This window comes from Delphinapterus leucas, chromosome 10 (assembly GCF_059928025.1).
Source record: "Delphinapterus leucas isolate spDelLeu-1000000601 "Yukka" chromosome 10, BTC_Dleu_Yukka2, whole genome shotgun sequence".
Taxonomy (NCBI): domain Eukaryota; kingdom Metazoa; phylum Chordata; class Mammalia; order Artiodactyla; family Monodontidae; genus Delphinapterus; species Delphinapterus leucas.
In genome coordinates this window covers 36,352,968-36,379,610 of record NC_143138.1, presented here as the reverse complement: position 1 = coordinate 36,379,610, position 26,643 = coordinate 36,352,968, and the positions used below count along the sequence as shown (strand labels likewise).

Here is a 26,643-nt window from a genome sequence, read left to right as displayed (position 1 = left end):
TTGTTATTTTCTGTTTTTGTTTTCATTTATATATAATAGCTACCTGAATAGGTGCAGATGGTATCTCATTGTGGTTTTGATTTTCAATCCTCTGCTCATTTTTTAACTGGGTTGTTTTTGTTGTTGTATTGGAGGAGTTCTTTATATATTCTGGATATTAACTCCTTATCAGATGTGATTTTCAAGTATGTTTTCCCATTCTGTGGGTTACCTTTTCACTCTGTTGATAGTGTCCTTTAATTTAAATTTTAAATTTAAATTTGTTTTAAATTTTAGTGAAGTCCAATTTGTCTATTTTTTTCTTTTGTTGCCTGTTTGTTTTGGTATCATATCCAAGAAATTACTGCCAAGTCCAGTGTCATGCATCTTTCCCCCATGTTTTCTTCTAAGAGTTTTATACTTTTAGCTTTTACATTTGTTTGATCCATTCTGAGCTAATTTTTACAGATGGTATAAGATAAAGGTCCAACTTCATTCTTTTGTGTGTGGATATCCAGTTTTTCCAGAACTATTTGTTGAAAACATTGTCCTTTCCACACTGAATGCTCTTGGTATCCTCATCAAAAATCATTTGACATATGTGTGAGGGTTTGTTTCTGGGCTCTATGCTATCCCATTGGTCTGTATGTCTATCTTTATGCCAGTATCATGCTGTTTTGATTACTGAAGGCTTGTGGTAAGTTTTGAAATCAGAAAGTGTGACTCCTCCAACTTTATTCTTCTTTTTCAAGATTGTTTTGTCTATTTGGGGTCCCTTGAGATTCCATGTGAATTTTAGTTTGAATTTTTCCATTTCTGAAAAAAAGTCATTAAGATTTGGATAGGTTTTTAATTGAATCTGTAGGTTGCTTTGGGATTAATCCCACTACTTTTAAGCTTTGGTTGCTGCCCTGTTACTTTGGACAAGAAGAATCACCGTTCTGGCAGTAGCAAGTGACCCTTATCATTAGGAAGAAGTGGGGCTGCTGCTACACAATGGGGGCAGCTAGGAGTATGCTTAGCATCCATGTGACCCACTTAGGTGCCTGTTGGTATGCTCATGCCCAGTTTTAAAGGCAAATGGACACGTGCAGCAACCCTGGCTGGTCTGAAAAGGACATGTCATCCAGGGGCTCAGACCCCTCAGAGATGACAGTCTGGGTCACTCCACCAGGGTCACCACCTATATACTAGCAGAAGTGCTAGCCAAGGATGGTTTTGTTTGTTCTTTTCCTTTAGGTGTAAGGTTACATTGAGATTTCTTATTTCCTGAGGTAGGCCTGTATAACCATAAACTTCCCTCTTAGAACTGCTTTTGCTGTAACCCATAGATTTTGGATCATTGTGTTTCCATTTTCATTTGTCACCAGATATTTTTTAATTTCCTCTTTGATTTCTTCAGTGACCCACTGGTTATTGAGTAGCATATTGTTTAGTCTCCATGTTTGTGGTTATTGCAGTTTTTTTCTTGTAGTTGATTTCTAGGCTAAGAGACTAGATCTTAATCATTCCCATCACAATAAAGAATTGATTATTATGTGACATGATAGAGGTGTTACTAACCCTATGGTGGTATCAAATCAACATACTGCACACCTTAAACTTACACAATGTTATCTCAATTAAAAAATTATAACATCTGCTTTTATCTTCTGGGCCTAGAACTTCCATTTTACTTATTTGTATGTATAATTTTAATATTCACTGGGGACAAAACTACCCTATAAACAGAAGGAATATTATTCTTTTACTCAAAACCTCCACGAGAATGGATCACTATTTTGGAAAATGATGTTTCCAACAGTAACATCATTCAATTTCTTTGAGTGACCAATAAAACACACCTGTTATCAGTATGCATTTAAAGTTGTAACACTGCTACTTCCCTGGCGGTTCAGTGGTTAAGACTTCGAGGGCACTGCAGGGGGCATTGGTTTGATCCCTGGTTGGGGAACTAAGATTTCCCCATGCCACGTGGTGTGGCCAAAAAAATAAATAAGTAAATAAAGTTGTAACATTATAGCTCTTCAGGAATCATGAATTTAGTCTCTATTTTAAAATACCAAATAGAGTTATCAGTACGCTATTGAACAGTTTTACTTCTTCCATATATAAGAGAAAGCACCTGACTACTTCATTATTTTCTAGTGTAGTAGTATCTGGGCATTTACATATTGAAATGCATATTTTATTAAAAATTGATTTATTTCTCCTTTTTATTACAATAAAGGCATTGGACTGATCCTTTTTGAAACTGTGTATATAGGTAAGTTAATATGAATTTTGTTTTAGGATAGCGGGTGTGATAGATGTTATAAACATTCCCATGTTATAAGGAGGGTTTGCTAAGTCTGATATAGTTGAGAACCACAATCTCAGAACAAGTTCTTTGAGGGCAGGAAATGTGTTCTGATTTCTTACAGCACCCTTGCACCCACTAAGTTCTCAATATTTAATTTCACCCTGTTGCAGTTTCTGTTTCGCCTTTTCAGAAGCCCTTATTTGCTCCTCCATTCTGGCAGTTTCAGTTTGGATGCGGTGTCTACCCTCATGTAGGTAACTGCAGTAAATATGACCTAAGTCAGAGTGGTCTCAGTCCCTCTGTCAATGATTAGAGCCAAGCGAGTGACCCAATTCTGGTTTGAGACATAAGGAGAATTCTGCTGATGAGCTTTGAGAAAGGTTTTACACTCATTAAAGACACAAAAGGAAAAACAGGTTATTTTCTTTCACTGGACATTGTACAGTGACACCTGGAATCATAGTAGGCGTTTTTTGTTTTTTTTTTAAATTAATTTATTTATTTATTGTTGGCTGCGTTGGGTCTTCATTGCTGTGCACGGGCTTTCTCTAGTTGCAGTGAGCCGGGGCTGCTCTTTGTTGTGGCTCACGGGCTCTAGAGTGCCGGCTCAGTAGTTGTGGCACACGGGCTTAGTTGCTCTGCGGCATGTGGGATCTTTCCGGACCAGGGCTCGAACCCGTGTCCCCTGCATTGGCAGGCGGATTCTTAAGCATTGCGCCACCAGGGAAGTCCTCATAGTGGGCGTTTTTGATCACAGGTATTATTAGCCCCCCAAACAACTGCTGAGAATGACAGTTTGGCAAAGATAGAAGGAAACCAGAGTGCCTGATAGTTCTGAGCCCTCTATCAACTAATTCCAGAACCTCTGAAGTGCTTGTTACATCTGATAGAGTTAGGACTTTTCTTTCTTTTTTTTTTTTTTTTGCGGTAGGCGGGCCTCTCACTGTTGTGGCCTCTCCCATTGCAGAGCACAGGCTCCGGACACGCAGGCTCAGCGGCCATGGCTCACGGGCCCAGCTGCTCCGCAGCATGTGGGATCTTCCTGGACCAGGGCACGAACCCGTGTCCCCTGCATCGGCAGGCGGACTCTCAACCACTGCGCCACCAGAGAAGCCCAGGTCTTTTCTTATTGTCAGCAGCATGCATCTTTGCTGATATAACCCTCTTCACAAGCAGTTGTGTTGCCAAGGAATATTTATATACACTGTACGCAATCCTGGTCAGAATGCTATATGGGGAAGCCGTAGCGATTCTCTCACAGTCATCAGCTCCTATTCAGACCATATGTATTATAACTGTGTCTCATGTAGGGTTCATGAGCAACTGATTTATTTTACATTAACAGTAAGCTATACAGTCTGGCTGTCCAATAATGGAAAAGAAGAAAACTTATTGTGCTCTAATTCACCCTTTCATGTCACTGATGCTCAGATAAATTAATTTAGAAGTGAATTGTTCTAATCCCTAGCAAGGCCCAGTGATACAATACATATTTTTTCAATGCATACAGGGATCAGATTTAAAGAGTAGCAAGGGCTATCTTTTGGCAAGTTTTACTTAGCAAGTAGAGAAGGCTTCTTTCTGAGGAAAAAAGGTTTAAATGACTAAATTTATGAATCTAATAACCCTCCCACTTGGTAATGCTAGTACCCAAAATGTACCAGCACTGGTTTCCATGACTCATTTTTGATATTTGTCTTCTCTTCTTCTCTGCACTTTTTCTACCAAAATCCTTTATCCATTTACTTTCCTCTTCTCATCTTCCCGACCCTTCCTTATCCATAGAAATTATGTGCTTTGCCTGATGTATAGAATTACAACTATTCCCAGTTCTCAATGAGTCTGCAAGCCCCTTCAAAAATCCTTGCAGTACTCCCCAAGGGCAGATTTCTTTTTTAAAAAGAACATGCTGGATAGAAGTTTACAAATTAAACACAGTCTTTTCTAAAATTTTATTTTACTTCAGTCTATAAGTACTGCTTTTTCTTTGAACTGCTCGCATAAATCCATTCCATCCAAAAAGGAAATGAAAGTGCTTCTAGCAGTGTAAGCGCAGTTGGCAAGGCCTATCCAAAGGTCTTCCACTAGAGTCCACAAAAAATCCAAATGTAGTTAAACCACAAACTGGATGTTCTTATTATCTATGCCATAAGAGATTTTCAAAATCAGTTTGTTTTTTAAAACCTATCAAATGTCAATCATGGCAGGGAAGACCACTGAGCTGATTTCTGATAACTAAGTTATGTTATCACTGAACATAATTTATCCTAAATGATTACTGGCATCTGGAAGACCTTGGGGTAGGGGCTCTTCACAAGAAACACAAGCACCACTTGCACAGGGACAACCAGGCATCCCCAGAGCAGCCGCATTCTCCAGACTTCCTCCACTGCTTCTTCCTCACCGTGGTACTCAGGCTCGAAAGCCGAGAGGACAATGCTCAAACACTCTGAAGGTTTTTACAGAGAACACTAGTGAAGGAGGTACTGTGAGGTACTAATTTTTTTTTAATTTATTTATTTTATTTATTTTATTTTTGGCTGCATTGGGTCTTTGTTGCTGCACGCGGGCTTTCTCTAGTTGTGAGCAGGGGCTACTCTTCGTTGCTCTGCGCAGGTTTCTCATTGCGGTGGCTTCTCTTGTTGCAGAGCACGGGCTCTAGGCACGCAGGCTTCAGTAGTTGTGACTCACGGGTTGTAGAACGCAGGCTCAGTAGCTGTGGCACACGGTCTTAGTTGCTCCGTGGCATATAGGATCTTCCCGAACCAGGGCTTGAACCCGTGTCCCCTGCATTGGCAGGCAGATTCTCAACCACAGCGCCACCAGGGAAGCCCCAAGGTACTAATTTTTGAGGTATAATCTAAATACTAAAAATGATAATGAGATCTTGAGTCCTTAGCCTATTTATATTGCCTTGGATTCATTAAAGTTATTTTGCATGTCCAGCCTACTTTCTATCTCACAGGATACTGTGGAGGATTAAGGGAGATAAAGTATGTGACAGCCTAGTCTGTGTTCGCATACCCAGTATGTAATATTCCCATCCTCTTCCCCATCCCAAAATAAAGAGGTTAGTCCTTCAACTTTCAAAGTAGTTTGTAACGAAGAAGAAATTAGTTTTTCTATCCACATCCTTGTCAGCATAATTCTGAATTTCTCTCAAGAGTAACTTTTCTTTTGTAAAATAAACTTTATACTATTTGAAATATACATGAAGCTTCATTTTTGTTTGGGGTCCTTTACTTCCCATTCTGAAGTCACTTCTGAGGAATTGAAACCTCAGAAGGTAATCACAACAAAACATATTAAGTGGTTGTTTTTTTTTTTTAAATGATGATTCAAAGGCAGACTTGTAGACTTGTATCTCGTCAGAAGATAGAAGGCAAAATGCAGCCTCTGAACGGAATCGTTCTAATTATTGCCTAAAAAAGTAGTTATACAACTACATTCAAGGACATAAGACAAAGCACTACTTTAAAACTAGAATGACTGAACAGTTAGATGAAAAACATAGCTGAAATAGGAAAGGGAAATAGACTTAAGAACAATTTGAATTGAGACAATAATCCATCAGTCCTAGTTGCTTCTGTTAAATGAATATCTTGAATCACATTGTCTCCTTTTTTACCTTCCACAATGTCTTCACTGAAATCTCAAAGCAGCATTCTCACAGAGCTAAATAATAGTTATCATTTTGTTAGGATTCAAAATTTCAATCCAGTAGCCATCAGGATCTTGAATAAATGCCAGGCCTTTCATTTTACCTGTAAAACAAAATGATTTTCATTATTGAAAAGACTTTAAAAAAAAACCTTAAAACTTTAAAATACATTTTTTATTAATTCAATTTTTAATTTGCATTTTAGTTAATTACATTGTTTTGTTTATAGTTTTAACTTAAAAAAATTCTATTGTCGGTGTTGCCCAGATGCACGATTTTCAGAATGACATATTTTAGCTTCTACACACAGCTGTAAACCAACTCTCCTGAAATAAACTGTGGGACTGGCTGCATCTTGTAAGTCTCAGGTATTTATTTCACCTGCACATTATCACTTCATACTACTAGTTGAGTAGTCAAAGAAATTGTCTTATTTTAAAGAGGATAAAGGAAATAGATAGGTGCTCAAGGGAGGAGGTAGCATGGCTTATCTACACAGCCAAAGGACCAAGATGCTTAGGTCATACACTATTCTATGTAACCCAAGCTCTGCCAATCAGATTCTTTCTCCCAGGAATTCAAAACTGGGATTGAGAGGTTAGTAGGTCTAGTAGTAGAGTTCTTTGCTTAAATGGAAAAATGTGACCTCGGAAATTTGTTTTGGTACCAAGATGCTGAAGTAGTTTGACTCCTATCTCTGGCTCCTTTCTTCAAGATCAACCCCAGAGGAACACAGATTAAAAAAATAGGAAAAAAAAAAAAAAAAGTACAATGCCCCTGAGGTGATAGTTGGGGAGAGGAACGGTGGGGGTGGGGTAGTGACTGTTTTAACCTGCTTTGTGTGGAAGGGGGTACTTTTGGCTGGACCACAAGGCTGTGGGAGAATAAACAGGAGTTTTGTTAGTTTGGCTCTTGCTTCTCCCAGTGCCTTGGGCATTAGCACCTACTCCCACCGGGTCGGGGTGGGGGGGTTGAAACTACTGGTTCAAATGTCCTCGGGAGTAGATAAGGGCAGAAAGACAGGTGGGTACCAACTGATCTCCCAGAGGTTTCACTTTCCCCACAACCAGGGTGAGGGAAAGACAATCCCAGAAGTGTCTCCTACTACTACTACTACTCCATCAGGGACAAATTGGGGGAAAAGGATCTGACTACAGAATGTGAAGTATTTGTTTAACTCCTATTTTCTCTCTCTGCTCAGCACATCTCCCTGAGAACATGTGGATTTTTAAGGACTGAGGTCTGGCCTTCCCCCATTCACACTGCCTGATGTTTGGAATAGCTAATGGTTTCAGTATCAAAAAACAACAACAACAAAAAACCTCTGAGACCAAAATAATAAGAATTTGAGGAATGTAACTATAAAACAAACAATGGATTATACATTCAAACAGAAGAACAATTATTAGATCAATGGGGACCAAGAACTATTAAAACATGTAAAAGCAACGAGGAATATTCAATACGACCAACACGAAACAAGAACAAGAAAATATTAAAGGAGCCCAGCAAAAATTCAGGATCAATATCATAATAGCTGAAATTAATTACATAATAGGTGAGAATACAGAAGATAAATATAAGAACGGATACATCTGAGGAAAAACTAGCTAACTGGTATGCCAGTTTGAAGAAATCTCCCAGAAGGAAGGCAAGGACAAAGAAATAACAAATATAAAAAGCCTCTAGAACAAAACAGAAGAAACTATATGAAGGAACACAAATCAGATTTTTCAGCAGCAACACTGGATGGGAAAAATAAGACAATATAGTTGTACTTTCAAGACTGAAGGAAAATAAACCTAAGATTTTATAGTCAACAAAACTGTCATTCATATGTATAAAGGCATGGTTCTGGGACATACAGAGCTTCAAGAGTTTTGCCTCACAAACCCTTTAAAAACAGTTTTGGTTGAGGTACTTAATAAAGGGACAGAAAAATCTGAAAGATGCTGCAAGAGATCTATGGAGAAAAAATATATACCTTGATATATTTATTATCTTAAAATAAAAAGCCAAAGCTAAAGAAAAAGGAAAAATAAATCAATAATATCCCAGCCTGAGTAACAGCAACATAATGGAGGTAGAGGGAAGCAAGTTCTTTCCTTACTAGGGAGGAGGATATTTGGATATCAAATCTCCTAATTGAAAAAAAAAAAGGATTGAAATGAAACAGTGAAATATTTCAAATGAAAATTAAATAATAAATTATGGTGGCAAAAACAGATCGAAATAAAATAATTATAATACATGTAAATTCAACAAAATCCAGATATATACTATGTCAAGCGATATATCTAAAACTGAAGGACACGCAAAGGTTGAAAAAGGATGAAAAAAAATTTCAGGAAATTATTAACTGAAGAGACTCAGTATAGTTACATTAACAGCAGATGAAACAGACTTTAAGGAACTTACTTTTTTGGGTGGTTAGATATACCCAAGAGAGCGAAAGCTGGTGGTCACTGAGAGAATGGTAGGGTCAAGGGGTGGAGAGAGAGCCTAGGTCCTTGACAGCTCTCTAGATCCTGTGACTAGTCCCATGTGAAGCCACCCTAGGTGCTGCCTTTCAGTTCCCTGAGATAACCAGGTATTCTTCCAATCATTTCCCTTCTTTCCTTAAGCTGGTTGGAGTAGAATTCCAAGTTACTTGCAACCAAAAGGATTTTACTACAACAGTACCCTCTGTGGGTACTTAGTAAATGTTATACAACTAAGCATAGGCCTGAAGAAAACAAGTAGCAGACTCACCATCATCAGGTTTCTTCACAAATTTGACTCCCAGTTCTTCAAATCTTTTACAAGCACCGTGAACATCAGGAACAGCAATTCCAATGTGACCTTAGGTAATCACCCCCAAAACAAGGCAGAGAGAAAGAAGGAAAAATTACAACAGGGTACCCATGTGCCACAAGTGGCTTCCAAAACTAGTTTATTTCAAAACATAAGGCATCTGAAAACAGCCTGAATCAAGCTGGTTCAAAACCTATAATACCTTAAAGAACAAGAATCTAACTGGCTGGGTATAATAAATTAATTAGTTGCTCTGAATTATAAATTATTTAACATAGCCCAGTACTGGCTCATAAATAGTTTGATCTGTTAAGAATAACCTACAACACAAAAGAGTAACCATTTACTCATGCTTAATAGGCTTATTATTGATACCGACTACATAGCAGCCAACTTAAATTGGTAATACTCTTGTTTTGGTTGAGAGATTTGAGATCAAGGCAGAAGTGTATGCTGGCAGAAATCGGGATTATTATTAACCATCATTTTTGTTTTTTTTGTTCTTTAAATTAAAACATCTACTGGATATAATACTGAAACTGAAAAGTAAAATCATTGTGAGAGAGTAAATGTAAAAAGTTTAGACTGAGATGATGAAATTAAACAACTCCTAAATAAAATTATTTGTGGAAAATAAAAATAACCATACTCCTAACAAATTGATTATACTTAATGCTTTAGATTGCTTACAATCATAAATAGGTACACAATGGAAAGATCACACAAATCCATGTTTATTACACACACATAGGCAAACATACCAAATCCCCGAGGGTCTGAATTGCCACTGTGGTAACTCTGGGCCTCATCATCTTCAGTGCCCCAATTGCTACAAAAGGATGGAAAACATAATTACAAGTGACCTGGAGAACAGGTATTCTGAAAAGAAAGCTGCAACAATCTTTGAAATCTTACCATGTATATATGCTACTTAATATACTTGGTCTAATCTCTGTTAACTGTAAATATTAAGTTTTCAACTATAGAAAGAGCAAAAGGGGAAAGAATGACTAAGGAGACAATTAAACTAGGCATCTGGATAAGAACAATAATTATAATAATAGCAACTATCATTTCTTGTGCTAAGTACTTTATACTTCTTTAAGTCCTCAGAACAGCTCCAAGGGCTAGATCTGAGTATCTCCATTTTATAAATGAGACTGCCACTTAGGGGGGTGATATAACTTGTTTAGGGTCGCAGAGCTATTGTCAGAGCCAAGACTCATGTCTAGGTCTTTCTGATTCCAGGGCTGTTTTGAATCAGGGGACACATTAAATCACACACCCTGTAACAAATGCTCTTTTGATAGTTTTTAGCGGGTGCACAGAAACAACATAAAGAATAAAAAAGAAAGAAGGGGAATGCCAATTTCAACAAAAATGCTGAAATTATGAAGACCTTACTTACAGTACCTAAACATTCATTAGCTACCGTTTGAAAAATATCTTGCCATTTCAGTCTTATATCCTCTATCTAAAAGGCAAATGATCTCACTTGCCCTCTCCATGCCACAAGAGCAATACAAAGACCATAAGATCCATATAAAATACTCAAACATACTGTTACAAGTTGAAAGTGATTAGGCAGACCTGGTTTGAATTAAGCTGATAAGAAAGGAAAAAAAGTTTAAAAAAAATAAGCTTCAAAATAATGTAGAGTATATAAAAAAAATAAAAACTTATACTCACTGTGTCAGTTCAAGTGTAGCTTTTCTGGAGAATGCCCATGCTACTCTTTCATCTTTATCTTTTGGGATGTCATTTTTATCCTCATAAGCCAAGAAATAGAGTGAAAATTTCATAGTGGGAAAATCTAATTTTTGGAGTAGTCTGAAATTAAACAACAACAAGTCTGAATCAAGTAACAATAGGAAAAGCTGATTCATACTAAAATCAACATAACAATATTCAAGTTCTACTAAGAATAAAAGCTGTACATGGTGAGGCTATTTTGTTTTGGTTTGGTTTTTTTTGGCGGTACGCGGGCCTCTCACTGCTGTGGCCTCTCGCGTTGCGGAGCACAGGCTCCTGACGTGCAGGCTCAGCGGCCATGGCTCACAGGCCCAGCCGCTCCGCGGCATGTGGGATCTTCCCGGACCGGGGCACGAACCCGCATCCCCTGCATCGGCAGGCGGACTCTCAACCACTGCGCCACCAGGGAAGCCCGGTGAGGCTGTTTTAATAGAAAAAGCAAGGAAAATCAATTTTAAAAAGTCTCATTTAAAAAAATTTATTCATCTGTATATATCAGTGAAATAAAATTTTTTTTTAAATGGAAACTTTTGGGCTTCCCCAGTGGCGCAGTGGTTGAGAGTCCGCCTGCCGATGCAAGGGAAATGGGTTAGTGCCCCGGTCCGGGAAGATCCCACATGCTGCGGAGCAGCTAGGCCCGTGAGCCACAGACGCTGAGCCTGTGCATCCGGAGCCTGTTGCTCCGCAACGGGAGAGGCCACAACAGTGAGAGGCCCGCGTACCGCAAAAAAACAAAATAATAATAAAAATAAAAATGGAAACTTTTGTAATTCATCAATTCTTCAAATATAATGCAATTTAGTTGGATTTATGGTACTTGCTTATAAATGGCAAAAGGTATCTTCAAAAGAAAATTTTATTTATTTTTAGTGAAAAATATAACACATCACACCTTATTGTTCTTTCAGCTATACGGCATTGAGTTAAAGAAAAATAAATTTATTGAGTTCTTACTATGCCAAAACTCCTAGGAAACTGAGGATAGGTGTTAAGAGAGAAGGACAGATTAATATCACAAAAGACATGAATGTCAACAATAAAGTGGTTACAGTATCAAATACTGCAGAAAGGTCAGACAGGATTAGGTCTGAGAAGAGGTGAGCAGACATGGAAAGGTCCTGTGAGGGCAGTTTCAGCAGCATGCGACAGCAGAAGCTGGAGAATGGGAGGTGAGCAAGTGAAACAGTAAGTGGTGGTCTGCCTGTACAGATGGTCATGATGACGGGAAGGACAGCAAGAGAGCGGAGGGCAAGAATTATCCTAGAATAGAGAAGACTTAAGCTTTTTTGTAGGTTGAGGGGAAAGAGCAGTGGAAAAGGAGAGACTGATCATGAGAGTGCGTGATGAATTACCCATCCTGAGGTTCTGAGAAGATTCACTGAAGTCGTGGCCTCTAAGCTGAGTTTAAAGAGGGTAAGATTATTTTGCAAGGAGTAGGGTAGAATGAGGATACACACAATACAATTTTCTTTAGATTATGGAGGATTAAATGCTCAAACATGACCTCATTCAAAATCAACAAGAGGGAATCGTTGCAGCATAGCAAATGGAAAGTTTCTAGAGTTCTGTTCCAAATCTTTTACTTATTACTGTCATGTTATATGCCTTGGCCCACTAAGAGCTATGTACTGACTCATCACAAATAAGATTTACTCTAACTTGTTTATAATGATGTATCAAACACCTCAAATACTCCAATTCTGAAAACTATCTCTGCACCTACCAAAGCAGACGGACCAATCAGATGGGAAATGGAACACCTGAACCTGTTTTAACTTGCTTTTCTCAGCTCAGCATATCTTTCAATATAATGTCAAGTTGTACCCTAGTTGGGGGCTCTTTAAAAACAAGGTCAACATTGGAGTTGATCAAACCTGGATTCAAATTCCAGCTCTGCCATGTGCCCACTGTGGAATCTGGGGTCATTAAGTTAATGTCTTTAAGCTTTGGTTTCTTCCTTCCATGTAAAATAGGGATATAAGCTATCTCATAAACCTACTGTGAAGACAACGAAATGAGATATAAAGTGCCTGGCAAATAGCACGTGTTCAGTAAATCTGGTTTCATTCTGCCCTTTAAATATGTCATAAATACATACAAAACTACTTTTTCTGGAAAGAATTATAAGAAACTGTTAACAGCAGTTATCTTTGAAGAGGACTGGGGGACGGAAGCTGTCACTTTTCACTTTGTATTTCTCAGAATTGGTCAGATTTTCTAACATAGACATATACTGTATTACTTGAAGTTTTCTCTCAATGTCAATGGAGGTTATCTAGGAAGTAAATTAAAGATTGTTTTATTCTTTATGTATCTATATTACCCAAAACAAATAAAAACCCTCATGTTATTTTCGGAAACAAATCAAGAAAAAGAAATATGTCTTAAAGATTATAAGATCAGTGAATATTACCTATTCAGCAAAAGAGAACACATCCTATAAAAATGGAATAGACGGCCAGTTTACCTAAAACTTAGAAAATGAATGAGTTTACCTAAAACTCATTCATTTTCTAAGTATTGTGTCTTAATAGCTATATCTTTTCTGAAGTAAACAAGAGGCTAAAAGTGGCCATAACATCAAAACAGTCTGGACACATTAAGGATTTAACTGGCAGCTCTTAGAGATAAGGGAGTCAGAGAAAATGCAAGTATTGGTGTCATGTTGCCCAGTGAGCCTGGCTGGGATAGAGGAGAGGAACCTGACAGAACCCCTAGTCAGTCAAGCCTAGTCCCAGACTCCTGGCCAAAAGGACTTTTGTGACCTTTGAAGCAAACTTTAATCCATTTTTACAATGGATCTGAAAACATTCCCTATATTTGCAAAGCTATGTATTTAAACATTATAGGCACCAATAAACAGTTTACTTACGTCATTCCAAGAATTCTAGTATAAAAGTCCAATGACTTCTTAGGATCCTTAATTCGCAGCATGGTCTGCTGCAAGAGAAAATCCTAAAGGGAAACAGTATATATTAAACACCTTTAACTTTTACTACTTGTTACCAACACTAATTTTGCTTCCTGTAACAAAATACCAACAGTCCACCATTGTAACACACTGTTTAAGAAGAAAGAAATTTTGTCCCCTCAGTCCATCATGGCTTTATTATTATTAAATACCTGTGTTCAGTCCATAAAGGCTATGTTCAAATCCAGGTACCTTAGTCAGAGAGGGTTTTTTTTTGTTGTTTGTTTGTTTGTTTTTTCTTTTCTGTAGACTCTGTGCCAAGTGCTGTAAAACAAGTTCAACAACCCTGTTTATCCTATCCCTATCCTTATCCTATCCTAACCCTATACCTATCCTACAATCTTTCTAAGAAGCAATTTGGATCTGAAGAGTCTTTAAAAGTCTTAAAGAGTTCATACTCATCGATCAAAATGTTGCCCTTCTAAAAATCTATGTAAGGAAATAATTAGAAACTTGGACAAAGATTTATGTATAAAGACATTCATCACAACATTTACACAGTAACTATGGTCCAGACACTGTTCTAAATGATTTACAGAAATTAACTTATATAATCTTCACAACTACTCTATAAGTATTACACCATCCCCATTTTACTGCTAAGAAAGTAAGTGGCAGAGAAAAAACTTCAGTCCAAACAGTTTGGTTCCAAAGTCCTTGCTTTCAACCACCTTGCTAACCTACCTCTAACAATGAAGAAATAGATAAATTATGACACAGGCATAATAGAATATATGAAGACATTTAAAACGCTGCTTTAGAAGCACTTGGACATGCCCATGGTATATGACATACACATTATATGTCAATTTTATCTCAATAAAGCTGGAAAAAATAGTTTAAAAAATGAAAAGATACACCATTTTTCTGACTGAGAAGACTTAACATGATAGATTATTTCTAAGAAAACACAAATATAAACTCTAAAATCATTTTTAACTTGTAAAAAGGAGTCTATACATGCCAAAAAGATTAAAAGTATATTCAATGTTAGTGGAGTTATTCATAAAAAATAGAGGTGTGTAAATCCTTTGTTGCCAAAGTATTATTTGGACGATATAAAAAAACAAGCAGGGCTTGCTTTTTATAAAATGATCAAGTTATTCTATGCTCAGATAACAGTTTTCTTTTTATCACCAAGATATTCTGCTAACTCTCTGTAACAGAATACCTCTGCTACTTTTGATAAACACTTGAATGATCTTGGGAAAATGTTCCTTTCTTTAAAAGTTTCTAAAAATCACTGTTTATTGCTATGGTTCTAAAATATTGTTTGAAATAAATATATCTTGCATTTAAAAAAGACTAAAGTTGATGTCTTGTCTCATGAGACAGTTCTTAACTTTGTCTTTTCCTTATTATGCTCTAAATTCAGAATAATAAAAGATGTCTTTTATGCTCAAACTATCTTTGGGTTTTCTGGGATGATTACAAGGTAACAAAGATTTGCTCCTTTGCCTTATAAAAAGGAAGAATGATAGAAATAATCAGTCTTTTGTGAGGGTCGGGGTGGGCAATCTCCAAATCTAATTTAAAACTACTGTGAAAAAACTTTAAAGGTACAATCAGGGAAATTTCTAGTACATGTACTACGTGCCTACAATGTAATCCTGACAAAACTATAAAAAGTGGAGCAGGGAGTGAACCAAAGGGTCAAAGTCAAGGTCCCTTTGAGCACCTCTAAATGGATTTTCTGGTATAAGATGTGAACTCAGGTAAAGCTTCACTTTTTACCTATGGATGGCCAATTGCTCCAGCACCATTTGTTGAAAAATCTGTCCTTTCTCCACTGAATTGCTTTTGCATCTTTGTGAAAAATCTGCTGGGTTTATTAGTGTGAGTCTATTTCTGGGTTCTCTACTCTTTTCCACTGATCTATGTCTATCTCTCTGACAATACCATGGAGTAATGATTACTGCAGCTATATAGTGAGTCTTAAAATCAGGTAGACTGATTCCTTCCACCCTATTCTTTTCAAGATTTAGTTATGCTACTCTCTTTGCCTTCCACATAAATTTTAGAATAACCTTGACTATATCTAAAGAGAAAAGGTTTGATAGGGACTGTGTTAAACATGTATACCAATTTGTGGAGAACTGACACCTTTGCTATGCTGAGTCTTCCAATCATGAACACAGTATGTCTCTCCATTATTTAGATTTTGATTCCCTTTATCAACGATGTGTAATTTTCAGCATACAAATTCTGTACATGTTTGATAGATTTATACCTAGATATTTAATTTTGTTGAGCAATTGTAAATGGTATTGTATTTTTAATCTTGGTGCTCATGTGTTCTTTGCTAATATATAGAAATCCAATTGATTTTTGTATGTTTTTCTTGTATTCTGCAACCTTGCTGAACTCACTTACTAGTTCCAGGGTTTTTAGACTCCTTAAGATTCCTATGTAGACAATCATGTCATCTGCAAATAGGGACAGTTTTATTTCTTTCTTCCAATCTGCCTGTTATTTCCTTTTTTGCTTTACTGTACCAGCTGGAACTTCCAGCACTACGTCAAATAAGAGTGGTGAGAGCAAACTTGCCTTGTTCCCCCAAATTAAGGAGAAAGCATCACCATTTAATATAATGTTAGCTCTTAAGTTTTTCATAGATGCTCTTTATCAAGTTGAGGAAGTTCCCTCCCATTCCTATTTTTTCTGAAAAAACAAAAGTGTTTAAATCATGGTGTTGAATTTTGTCATGTGATATTTCTTCTTTAGCTTCCTAATATGGTGAGTTACTGTGATTTTTTTTAATACTGAACCAGCCTTGCATACCTGGACTAAACCTCACTTGATCATGGTATGCGATTCTTTTTATATACCACTGAATTCTATTTGCTAATATTTTGTTAAGGATTTTTACATCCATACTTATGAAAGATATTGGTCTGTAATATCTCTTTTTTTTTGTACTGTCTTCACCTAGTTTTGATATCAGGGTAGTATGACAGCTTTATAAAATGAATAAAAGTGTTCCTTCCTCTTCAATTTTCTTGAAGGGATTGTGTAGAATTGATGCTAATTCTTCCTTAATGTTTGGAAGAATGCTCCAGTGAAATCATCTGGAACTGAAGATATTTTTTTAAAAAGATTATTATGAATTCAATTTCCTTATGTTATAGAGCTATTCAAATTATTTATTTCATATGGGTAAGTTATGGTAGTTGGTGTTTTTCAAGGAATCAGTGTATTTCATGTAAGTTGTCAAATTTATGTATGTAGAACTGTTTTCAGTATTCCCTTATCACCCTTCTCTTGTCTGCAGTCTGTAGTGGTATCCCCTATTTCATTCCTGATATTGGTAATTCGTGTCTTCTCTCTTTTCTTGTCAGTCTTGATACAAGTTTGTTAATTCTGTTGGTTTTTTTCAAAGAATCAGCTGTTTCACTTATTTTTTTCTAATTTGTTTTAAATTTCACTGATTTCTGCTCTTTATTATTTCCTTCCTTCTGTTTGCTTTGCGTTATTCTGCTCTTCTTTTTCTAGGTTCTTGAGGAGGAAACAAATTCTTGATTTAAGACATTTCCTATTTCCTAATATATGCATTTAATACTATAAATTTCCCTCTTAGCACTGTCTTAGCTGAGATGCTCTTTTCATTTTCATCCAGTTCAATGTAATTTTTAAAATTTCCCTTGAGACTTCCTCTTGATCCACGGATTATTTAGAAATGTGTTATTTAGTTTCCAAGTTTTTAGAGATTTTCCTGTTATGTTTCTGCTACTGATGTCTAGTTTGATTCTACTGTGGTTGAACATGCTCTGTATAATTTCAATTATTTCAAGTTTGTTGAAGTTAGTTTTAGGGCCCATGATATGGTCTACCTTGGTATCTCTTCTGTGTGCACTTGAAAAAAAACTATACAGGCATACCTCGGTAATATCATGGGTTTGCCACCACTGCAACAAAGCAAAGATCACAATGAAGAGTCACACAGGGACTTTGTGGTCCAGTAGTTAAGACTCCATGTTCCCAGTGCAGGGGGTTCAATCCCTGGTCAGGGAACTAGATTCTGCATGCTGCAACTAAGAGCCTGCATGATGCAACTAAAGGAGCCCGCATGCTGCAACTAAAAGATCCCGCATGTTGCAACGAAGATCCTATGTGCCACAATTAAGACCCAGCACAGCCAAATAAATAAATATTTTTTTTAAAAAGTCACAAATTTTTTGGTTTCCCAGTGCATGTATGTTTACTCATACTGTAGTCTATTAAGTGTGCAATAGTACTATGTCTAAAAAAATGTACATACCTCAATTAAAAATACTTTATTGCTAAAAAATGCTAACCATCATGTGAGCCTTCAGTGAGTTGTAAAGGTTACTGATCACAGATCACCATAACAAATATAACAGTGGAAGTTTGAAATATTGCAAGAATTACTAAAATGTGACACAGAGAGAATCAAGCAAATGCTGTTGGAAAAATAGCACCAACACGCTTGTTTCATGCAGGGTTGCAACAAACTTTCAATTTGTAAAAAAAACCTAGTATCTACAAAGTGCAATACAAACAAGGTATGCCCGTATTCAGCTGTTACTGGCTGTAATGTTCTATAAATCTTGATTAGATCTTGTTTATTGATGGTGTTGCTGAGTTTGTCTATATCCTTGCTAATTTTCTGTCTAGTTCAATCAATTGTTGAGAGAGGAGTATAGTCTCCAACTAAAACTGTGGATTTTTCTTTTTCCTTCCATATATCAGTCTTTGCTTCACATATTTTTTGCAGTTCTATTGTTTGAGGCACACACATTTAGGATTGCTATGTCTTCTTAGTCAATGGACCCTATTATCATTATATAATGTACTTCTCTATGACAACTGTCTTTGCTCTAGAGTCTACTGCATTTGCAACAATATAGCCACTCCTGCTTTCTTCTGATTAATGTTTATATATCTTTTTCCATCCTTTTAGTTGCCTCTGTCATCACATTTGAAGTGAGTTTCGTGTACACAGCATATAGGTGGGGCATGTTTTTATTTTTCTTTCAGTTTTATTAAGATATAATTGACATACAGTATTATATAAGGTTAAGGTATACAGCATGACTTCAACTTACATATGTTGAGAAATGATTACCACAAATTTAGTTAACACCCATCACCTCACAAATAGATAACTTGAGGCATGCTTTTAAATCCACTCCACCAATATCTGTCTTAATTGGTATATTTACATCTAATGTAATTATTGAAATATTAGGGCTTAAATTGGCCATTTTATTTTTGTTTTCTGTTTGTCCTTTCTTTTTATCTTTGCCTTCTTGTGGGTCACTGGAATTTCTTTTTATAATTCCATTTTGATTTATCTATAGTGTTTTTGCATACACTCTTTGCATAGCGTGTGTGTGTGTGTGTGTGTGTGTGTGTATACCACCATGTTATTCCTAGGGTCTCAAGGTCCCTAGCCAGTCTGCCATTCTCTCTGCTTTTCAGAGTCCTCCTGTTTTTGTTTTATCTAAACACAGCTTGTTTTATTGCATTTCACTTTGTTGCAGTTCACAGATAGTTTTTTTTGTTTTTTGTTTTTTTACAAAGTGAAGGTTTGTGGCAACCCTGTGTCCAGCAAGTCTGTCAGTGCCATTTTTCCAAGAGCATTTGCTCACTTTATGTCTCTGTGCCACATTTTGGTAATTCTCACAATATTTCAAACTTTTTCATTGTATTTGTTAAGGTGATATGTGATCAGCGATCTTTGATGATACTATTGTAATCCTTTCGGGGTGCCATGAACCTTGCCCACATAAGATGGCAAACTTAATTGATAATTGTGTGTGTTCTGACTGCTCCACTGATAGACCATTGCCCCATCTCTCTCCCTCTCCTCGGACCTCTCTATTCCCTGAGACACAATATTGAAATTAGGTCAATTAATAACCCTACAATGGCCTCTAAGTGTTCAAGTGAAAGGAAGAGTTGCATGTCTCTCACTTTACATCAAATGCTAGAAATGATTAAGCTTAGTGAGAAAGGTGTGTCAAAAGCTGAGACACGCTGAAAGCTAGGCCTCTTGCACCAGTTAGCCAAACTGTGAAAGCAGAGGAAAAGTTCTTGAAGGAAATGAAAAGTGCTCTTCCAGTGAACACACAAATGATAAGAAAGCAAAACAGCCTTATTGCTGATATGGAGAAAGTTTTAGTGATCTGGATAGAAGAGCAAGCCAGCCACACCATTCCCTCAAGCCAAAGCCTGATCCAGAGCAGGGCCCTAACTCTCTTCAATTCTAGAAGGCTGTGAGAAGTGAGGAAGCTGCAGAAGAAAAGTTTGAAGTTAGCAGTGGTTGGTTCATGAGGTTTAAGCAAAGAAGCCAGCTCCATAACATAAAAATACAAGGTAAAGCAGCAAGTGCTGATGTAGAAGCTGCAGCAAGTTATCCAAAAGCTAAGATAATGAATGAAGGTGGCAACACTAAACAACAGATTCTCAGTGTGGATGAAATAGCTTTATATTAGAAGAAGATATCACCTAGGACTTTCATAGTTAGAGAGGAGTCAATGCCTTCAAAGCTTCCCAAGGACAGGCTGATTCTCTTGTTAGGAGCTAATACGCTGGTGACTTGAAGTTGAAGCCAATGCTTATAACCATTCTGAAAATCCTAGGGTTTTTAAGAATTATGCTGGGAACTTCCCTGGTGGCGCAGTGGTTAAGAATCCTCCTGCCAATGCAGGGGATACGGGTTTGATCCCTGGTCCGGCATGTCGCGGAGCAACTAAGCCCGTGCGCCACAACTACTGAGCCTGCGCTCTAGAGACTGCGAGCCACAACTGCTGAGCCTGCATGCCACAACTACTGAAGCCCACACGCCTAGAGCCCGTGCTCTGCAACAAGAGAAGCCACCGCAATGAGAACCCTGTGCACCGCAATGAAGAGTAGCCCCGCTCACCGCAACTAGAGAAAGCCTGCATACAGCAACGAAGACACACCACAGCCAAAAATAAATAAATAATATATATATTTTTTTTAAAAAGCTACAACAGTGGCAAAAAAGGTTGACTTTGTGTCCTACCTTTCAAATTCTCTTTCTAGTGATGAAGACACTCATTTCTCTAGAACTGTTACTAAGGAGCTTTACATATTAAATCTTACTCAGAATCAAAATCAAAATCTCCATTGCCTCTACCACCTTCCATCTTCAGAAAAGGGAAGTTTCAATCTTGCAGCCATACCTCTAACCTCAGCTCTGGTTTTACATCTCCATCCAGTCTACTCAACATTTCCACCTGAGTCAAAATATCAAATTAATTACAGCTCAAATAAATATTCCCTCCTACATCACCAGCAGGGAATGCCTCTAGAATGCCTCTAGAATCTGACTTGGGTGTCAGCCCAAGTCAGACCCCTGAAGTCTTCTCAGATTCCTTCCTCACCACTCCCTCTGTAATCCAATCCAAGTGTCCCATCAACCTGACTGCTCAAGTCCCTCTGGAATCTTTCTCCTTGCCTTTCCAAAGATCACTACTACCTTGCTCATGTCCTCTCTACTTCCTGCCTAGACGACTGTCAAAGCCTGCCTGGTCTCTCTGCTTCTTGCAGGCTAACCCAAATGCAATCCAGAGTGATCTTCCTATAATGGTACCAGACTGATCTTTCTATAACAAAAGGCCAACTGTGTCATTTCTAGGTTAAAAATCAATCCTTCAGGCGCTTCTCTGGTGGCTCAGTGGTTAAGAGTACACCTGCCAATGCAGGGAACACAGGTTCGAACCCTGGTTCAGGAAGATCCCACATGCCACGGAGTGGCTGGGCCCGTGCACCACAACTACTGATCCTGCGCTCTGGAGCCCAGGAGCCACAATGGGAGAGGCCGCCGCAGTGAGAGGCCCGTGTGCCACAGCGAAGAGTGGCCCCTGCTCGCCACAGCTGGAGAGGGCCCACACACAGCAACGAAGACCCAATGCAGTCAAAAATAAATAAATAAAATCTATTAAAAAAAAAAAGATGTTAAAAAAAAAATCAATCCTTCAGTGGTACCTCACAACTTTTAAAAGAAAGTCCCCAAAGGAAGCACATACAGTTGCTGCATACTTCTCTAACTTCATCTTTTATTACCACTCCACTAAACTGGTCACCTTAAATGGTTTTGATTTCATACCTTTATCAGTTAAAAAAAAAAGAGCATGCCCCATCATAAATGTGTATGTATTTTAACTGTATACACAGAGAAATATACATAAATAATAATAAAATAATAATAAATAAATAATATATTAAAAAAAACATATTTACCAAACAGAAATCTTCATAGGATGAGAAAAACAAATGAACCAAGTGGGAATGTTCATATTTTCTTTGAGCATCCCAATGACTGTTTTATGTACCTTCCCCTTAACTGCTATTGCCTATAACTTCAGTCTCACTGTATACCTGTAGGTCCCTGCATCAGCTCTCTGATGTCACCGTGCTTTTATGTATACTATGGTTCTCTCTGCCGAGAACAGTCATTCATCCATCTGGCCATTGTCCTTCTTCCTTCCTTGCCATTCGTTCTTCCCTCAACCCCTACCCGCAACTCTGCCTAGCTACCTCCTTTGATTTGGTAAAACCCAGCTTAAGTGTCGCCAACACTGAAAGTTTTCCCTGACCTCATCATTTACCACTCAGATGGGAAGGGACTCCAAATAATTTTATCAAAGGACACTGACAGACAGTAAAAAGAATGTATTTCAGGAGATCACTACTTGGGAAAAGAAGCACTTGGCCTTTGAAGAAAGTTAGCTAAGTAAGACAGCCCAGAAGGTGGTGCAGCCGTACATTCTTTGGTCTGCCTTTATGACAAAGATGCAAATAATCAACAAACAAGTTGACTTTCTATCACTGCTGTTCTCTCTTCTTTCCAAACCAGGCCCTCATCACTTTTCTCACCTTCTGGAAGAGGCTTTTAGGTGTTCTCATGACCTCCAGGCTTGGATCCCTCCAATCTATTCTGTAGAATGATTTGAATCCCTTAGTGATTCCCCACTAACTATATAAAATTCGATTTTCTTAGAAGTAACATTCTAAGCTCTCTCCATGACCTGGCTCCAACCTACCATTCTAGTCTTCTCTACCACGGCTCCACCACTTAGATAACTTGAACGTGAACCAAAAACAAGGTAACTCATTTCTCCAGAACACGCTCCACATTGCATCTTTCTGCCATCTCACCACATTTTTGCTCAGATGTTTCCCCCACCTAGAATGCCCTCCCATGTAACCGTCTCCCATGTGATGTTGGGACCCCATCCATCTTTCAAGGCCTAGACTCACCCCCACCTTCTGCTTGACGCATTCCCTGATATCCACAGTTGAAATACAACCTTGAATTGTATTGCTTTTCATAGTTTAAAGATCATAGATACATTTTATCCTTATAGCAGCTTTGTTTACACCCTGCTAAGATCACTATAGCCAATGATAGAATTGGGGATTCAAACGTAGGTCTTCAGCCTCCAAATACCCTGTGTATACCACAGATGCCACCTTTGAAAATCTCTACTTTCTGCGCTCCCACGGTGCTTTATAATTTCAAAAGCACATAATCCCAGTTCCATCTTATGTTAGAGTTGGTGTATGTTTGGTGAAGGGAGGAACTTCATCTTGTTCATTTGAATGTCCCCCAAGGTATCTACCATGCTCTCTACATACAGCAGATGATCAGTGATCAGACTGAATTAATTCACTTAGGTTTTCTACTTTCCTTCATGTCAAGTTCCAAAATTACTGCTGTAGTCAGTACTCTAGAAGCACAATAGGGAGTGTGGGTTCCTCGCTAGGCAAATTACTCAACACCTCTGTGCCACTGTCTACTTATATATAAAACGGAGATAATTATGCCTTCCTCACAGGGTTGTTGTGAGGATTAAATTAAGTAATGTACTTAAAATAACAAACCGGGGCCTGGCACACTCAGTATATCCCAGCTGCTATTATATACTCCATTTTATGTCCCCCATATGGTGCTTCTAGGGTGCAAAACGACTAATCTCAAAAAATAATTACTGGGACTTCCCTGGAGGTCCAGTGGTTAAGACTCCATGCTCTCAATGCAGGGGCACAGGTTCGATCCCTGGTCAGGGAACTAAGATCATGCATACCACACGGCATGGCCAAAAACAGAAAAAACTTCAAATCAAGAGAAATTGACATAAATTAAGAGTGTGTAGGACTTCCCTGGTGGCAAGAATCCGTCTGCCAATACAGGGGACATGGGTTTGAGCCCTGGTCCGAAAGATCCCACACGCCGCGGAGCAACTAAGCCCGTGAGTCACAACTACTGAGCCTCTGCTCTAGAGCTGGCGAGCCACAACTACTGAGCCTGCGAGCCACAACTACTGAAGCTCGCACGCCTAGAGCCCGTGCTCGGCAACAAGAGAAGCCACCGCAATGAGAAGCCCGTGCACCGCAACGAAGAGTAGCCCCCCGCTCTCCGCAACCAGAGAAAGCCTGCTTGCAGCAACGAAGACCCAACGCAGCCAAAAAAAAAAGGTGTAAATTAAGAATGCAAAGAATTGTACTCAATCAATTTTATCAAGCTCTCCTTGAAATATTTTTTTAATAGTCCAGTACATAAAATGCCCAGTTACCTGGGAAATTAATTTACACTGAATAACTCAATCTATATTATGTGAAATAACAAGGTATTAACATTAAAGAGTATAAAAAGTAAGATTAAGTGTGAGAGGAAATGTATATATTTACTTCTTCCCTCTTAATTTTGCAGTGACTAACATTTTTCCTAAGCTAAGTACTACCAGGTGCTAGTCAAAGGATTTAGCAATTAGAAGTGTCTGACTCTCCACCCCGAAGGCAAAGATTAAGAAGGGACTAAAGTCACCAACCGGTCTTAGAGGTCTGTACAAAGCACATACTCAAACGTCAAGGATTTTAGAACTTCCCCAGTCAAATGAATACATACAAAGGCTTTTTCTGACAGTGATGAGCACGCTGGAGTAAACCCCCCGGAGCGGCTGCCCGGTCTGATCTTGACAACGCCCGGAGGCACCACACCTGAGTGAGTTACAGTGGCTCTCAGTATAGACCTGTTAAGCAAGCTGAACGGATGAGAGCCTTCATATGCAACGGGTCATTCCTCTTACTGGGTCTCAGCTGCAATGAGATGGTCTGTGAAGGAATTTCCAAGATTCCCTTCGGATCTAAGCTCCATGATTCTGCCATCTCTCCTGGGGCCACCGAGCAAAGTGTGGCCGTGAGCAACCGGAAAGGCCAACCCAAAGGGAAATTCTGGGCGCGGCTAAGGTCAGGGGCTATCAGATTGGTTTGGAGGAGTTAAACGCGGAGCCAGGACAGTTACAGAAAATGATCCCGGCTGGGAAAAGCCGGCCCGTAGACCTTCGAACGTAGACTGGAGTTCAGAAACTTCTTTTCTTACCCTCCACCTCTACTGCCCTGGGGAACACGCACACCCACAGACAAGAGCTCTGACCCTGTGTTAGCCATGGTTTCCTGTTACCGTCCCAAATCATGCAAGTTAAAGCAAGCAGGATCGCAGCCTTTCAAACAACTTGAAGAAACGGACCCTCTCCAGATCCCCCACTGGACACCACTGGCCCTCTTCCCAGCCCACTCCGATCCGCCCAAGGCGGGCAGAGCTGCAGTGGTGGTAGGATGGGGTTCGAATCCAGAGTTCGAATCATCCAGCCCAAGCGAGGCCTGGTTGAGCCCAAGGGACTGCTCCCTCCTTGGGGTCCCAGTCGCGCCACGCACGGCGGGCCCCGACTCTGGAGAATTAGGTTCTGCGCCCACCTTGGTGCTGGGGTCCGGGTCTTTGCAGCAGCCGAGGGCGGCCTCATCGGTGAGGCCGCCGGACGCGGGCAGCGGTTCTGCCATGGCCGCACTGTTGTAACGCGGACGAAGGTGGCCAGGAACGCAGCAGCTACTCTCACTCTGCCGACCGCGAAGCTCCCTTCACCAGCGCCCGCAAGACGGCACCACGGGGTGGGCGGCCGCTGAATTCCAGCCAATTGCTACGCGGAGGGCAAGTTGGCTGTCTGCTGATTGGGTCCCAGTGAGTCAGCGCCTCGGGCCACAGCGCTCAACACCCAAGACTACAATTCCCAAGGTGCCTTGCGTATGATGGAGGGCACCTTGAGGTTAAAAAAAAAAAATCCAAACTGGCCAATTTGAAAGCGCGTTTCTCGCTGTTGCTTGATGACCTAATTTTGTTTCTGTTTAACTGTTAAAGTTCAGTAACCACCCATACCTCAGGGCTGCAACGTGGTAGGAAATACGAATCTGATGGAAAGAGAATTGGGAGTTATGAATTTTAAATTATAAGGATCCAAAACTATTTTCTCACTTTAAGCAGCACAGGATAATTAAAACAACTCTGACTTAGCCAGAGACCTAGGTTCAAGTTTTGGTTCCACTGTTTATTAGCTGTAGAAGCTTGGAGTAATTACTGAACCTTCTCTGCGCTTCCTTGCAGGATTTTGGTGAGGATCAAACGAGATTTAAGTTATGGTTTCACTGCTTATGTAAATGTCCATAACTTACAGTGAGTTTTACGTTAATTTTGCTAAGGCACATATTTTAATTGTGTTCATTGGAAAACTTAGTCATCACTGTGTTCTTTGATGACGGGCACATAGTAGATTCTCAATAAATACTTCCTGTTGTTGAAAGACTAAATGATCATGATCATTGTAACCATAATTTAGGAAAGGACTTTATATTAATAAATGAATGGGGAATGAGATTTGACAATGTTTTTAAGTGAATAGGATGGTCTATATAAATTAGCAAAAAGATGGATGGATGTCAGGAATTTGGGTTTCAGGGAGTTGGGCAAAATGGGAATTTATTGGCTCACCCAATCAAACTGAAGCGGGGCAGGGAGGCATCTCGCACCAGGCATCTAGCACCAGGCACCTGGCCACCACCAAGATGTCTCCATCTCTCATCTCAGCTTCTTTCTTCATCTCAGATTCATTTTGTCAGACATAACTGCTCCTCTAGTCTAGAAACCTGGAGCTCTCAGCCTCTCAGCCTCTCACCAGAGAAAGAGTGAACCTCTTCCCTGAATTCCAATTTTGATAAAATCCAGGGAGGAGCCTCTGTTGGCCTAGACTAGGACCTGTGCTTACTCCTGTGGTCAGAGCACAGTAATTGACAGCCTGGATTAGAGCCACCTGCTTGGAACCGGGGGGCAAAGCAGTTCCCCAAAAGAAGAGGGATGCTGTT

At 39.0% G+C, this 26,643-nt stretch overlaps 1 protein-coding gene across 1 annotated transcript; it reads right to left on the bottom strand.

The window, feature by feature from the left end:
• Positions 1 to 25,423, bottom strand: GLO1 (glyoxalase I). Its single transcript, XM_022581808.3, has 6 exons — positions 25,207 to 25,423; positions 13,360 to 13,442; positions 10,425 to 10,565; positions 9,497 to 9,564; positions 8,694 to 8,783; positions 1 to 6,045 (listed from the first exon to the last, which is right to left on the bottom strand). Exons 1-6 carry the CDS (start codon positions 25,288 to 25,290, stop codon positions 5,957 to 5,959), a joined length of 555 nt encoding a protein of 184 aa, XP_022437516.1. The 5' UTR covers positions 25,291 to 25,423; the 3' UTR covers positions 1 to 5,956.
• Between the last annotated feature and the right edge of the window lie 1,220 nt (positions 25,424 to 26,643).

Bases quoted from the DNA above. Each gene is read 5' to 3' on its own strand.
- GLO1 (XM_022581808.3), bottom strand. From the start codon at position 25,290: ATGGCAGAACCGCTGCCCGCGTCCGGCGGCCTCACCGATGAGGCCGCC. The intron at 8,784-9,496 runs GTATGTTTGCCT...TGATTACCTAAG, and splicing joins TTCAGACCCTCGGGGATTTG to GTCACATTGGAATTGCTGTT. The intron at 6,046-8,693 runs GTGAGTCTGCTA...TTTGTTTTACAG, and splicing joins TGTGAAGAAACCTGATGATG to GTAAAATGAAAGGCCTGGCA.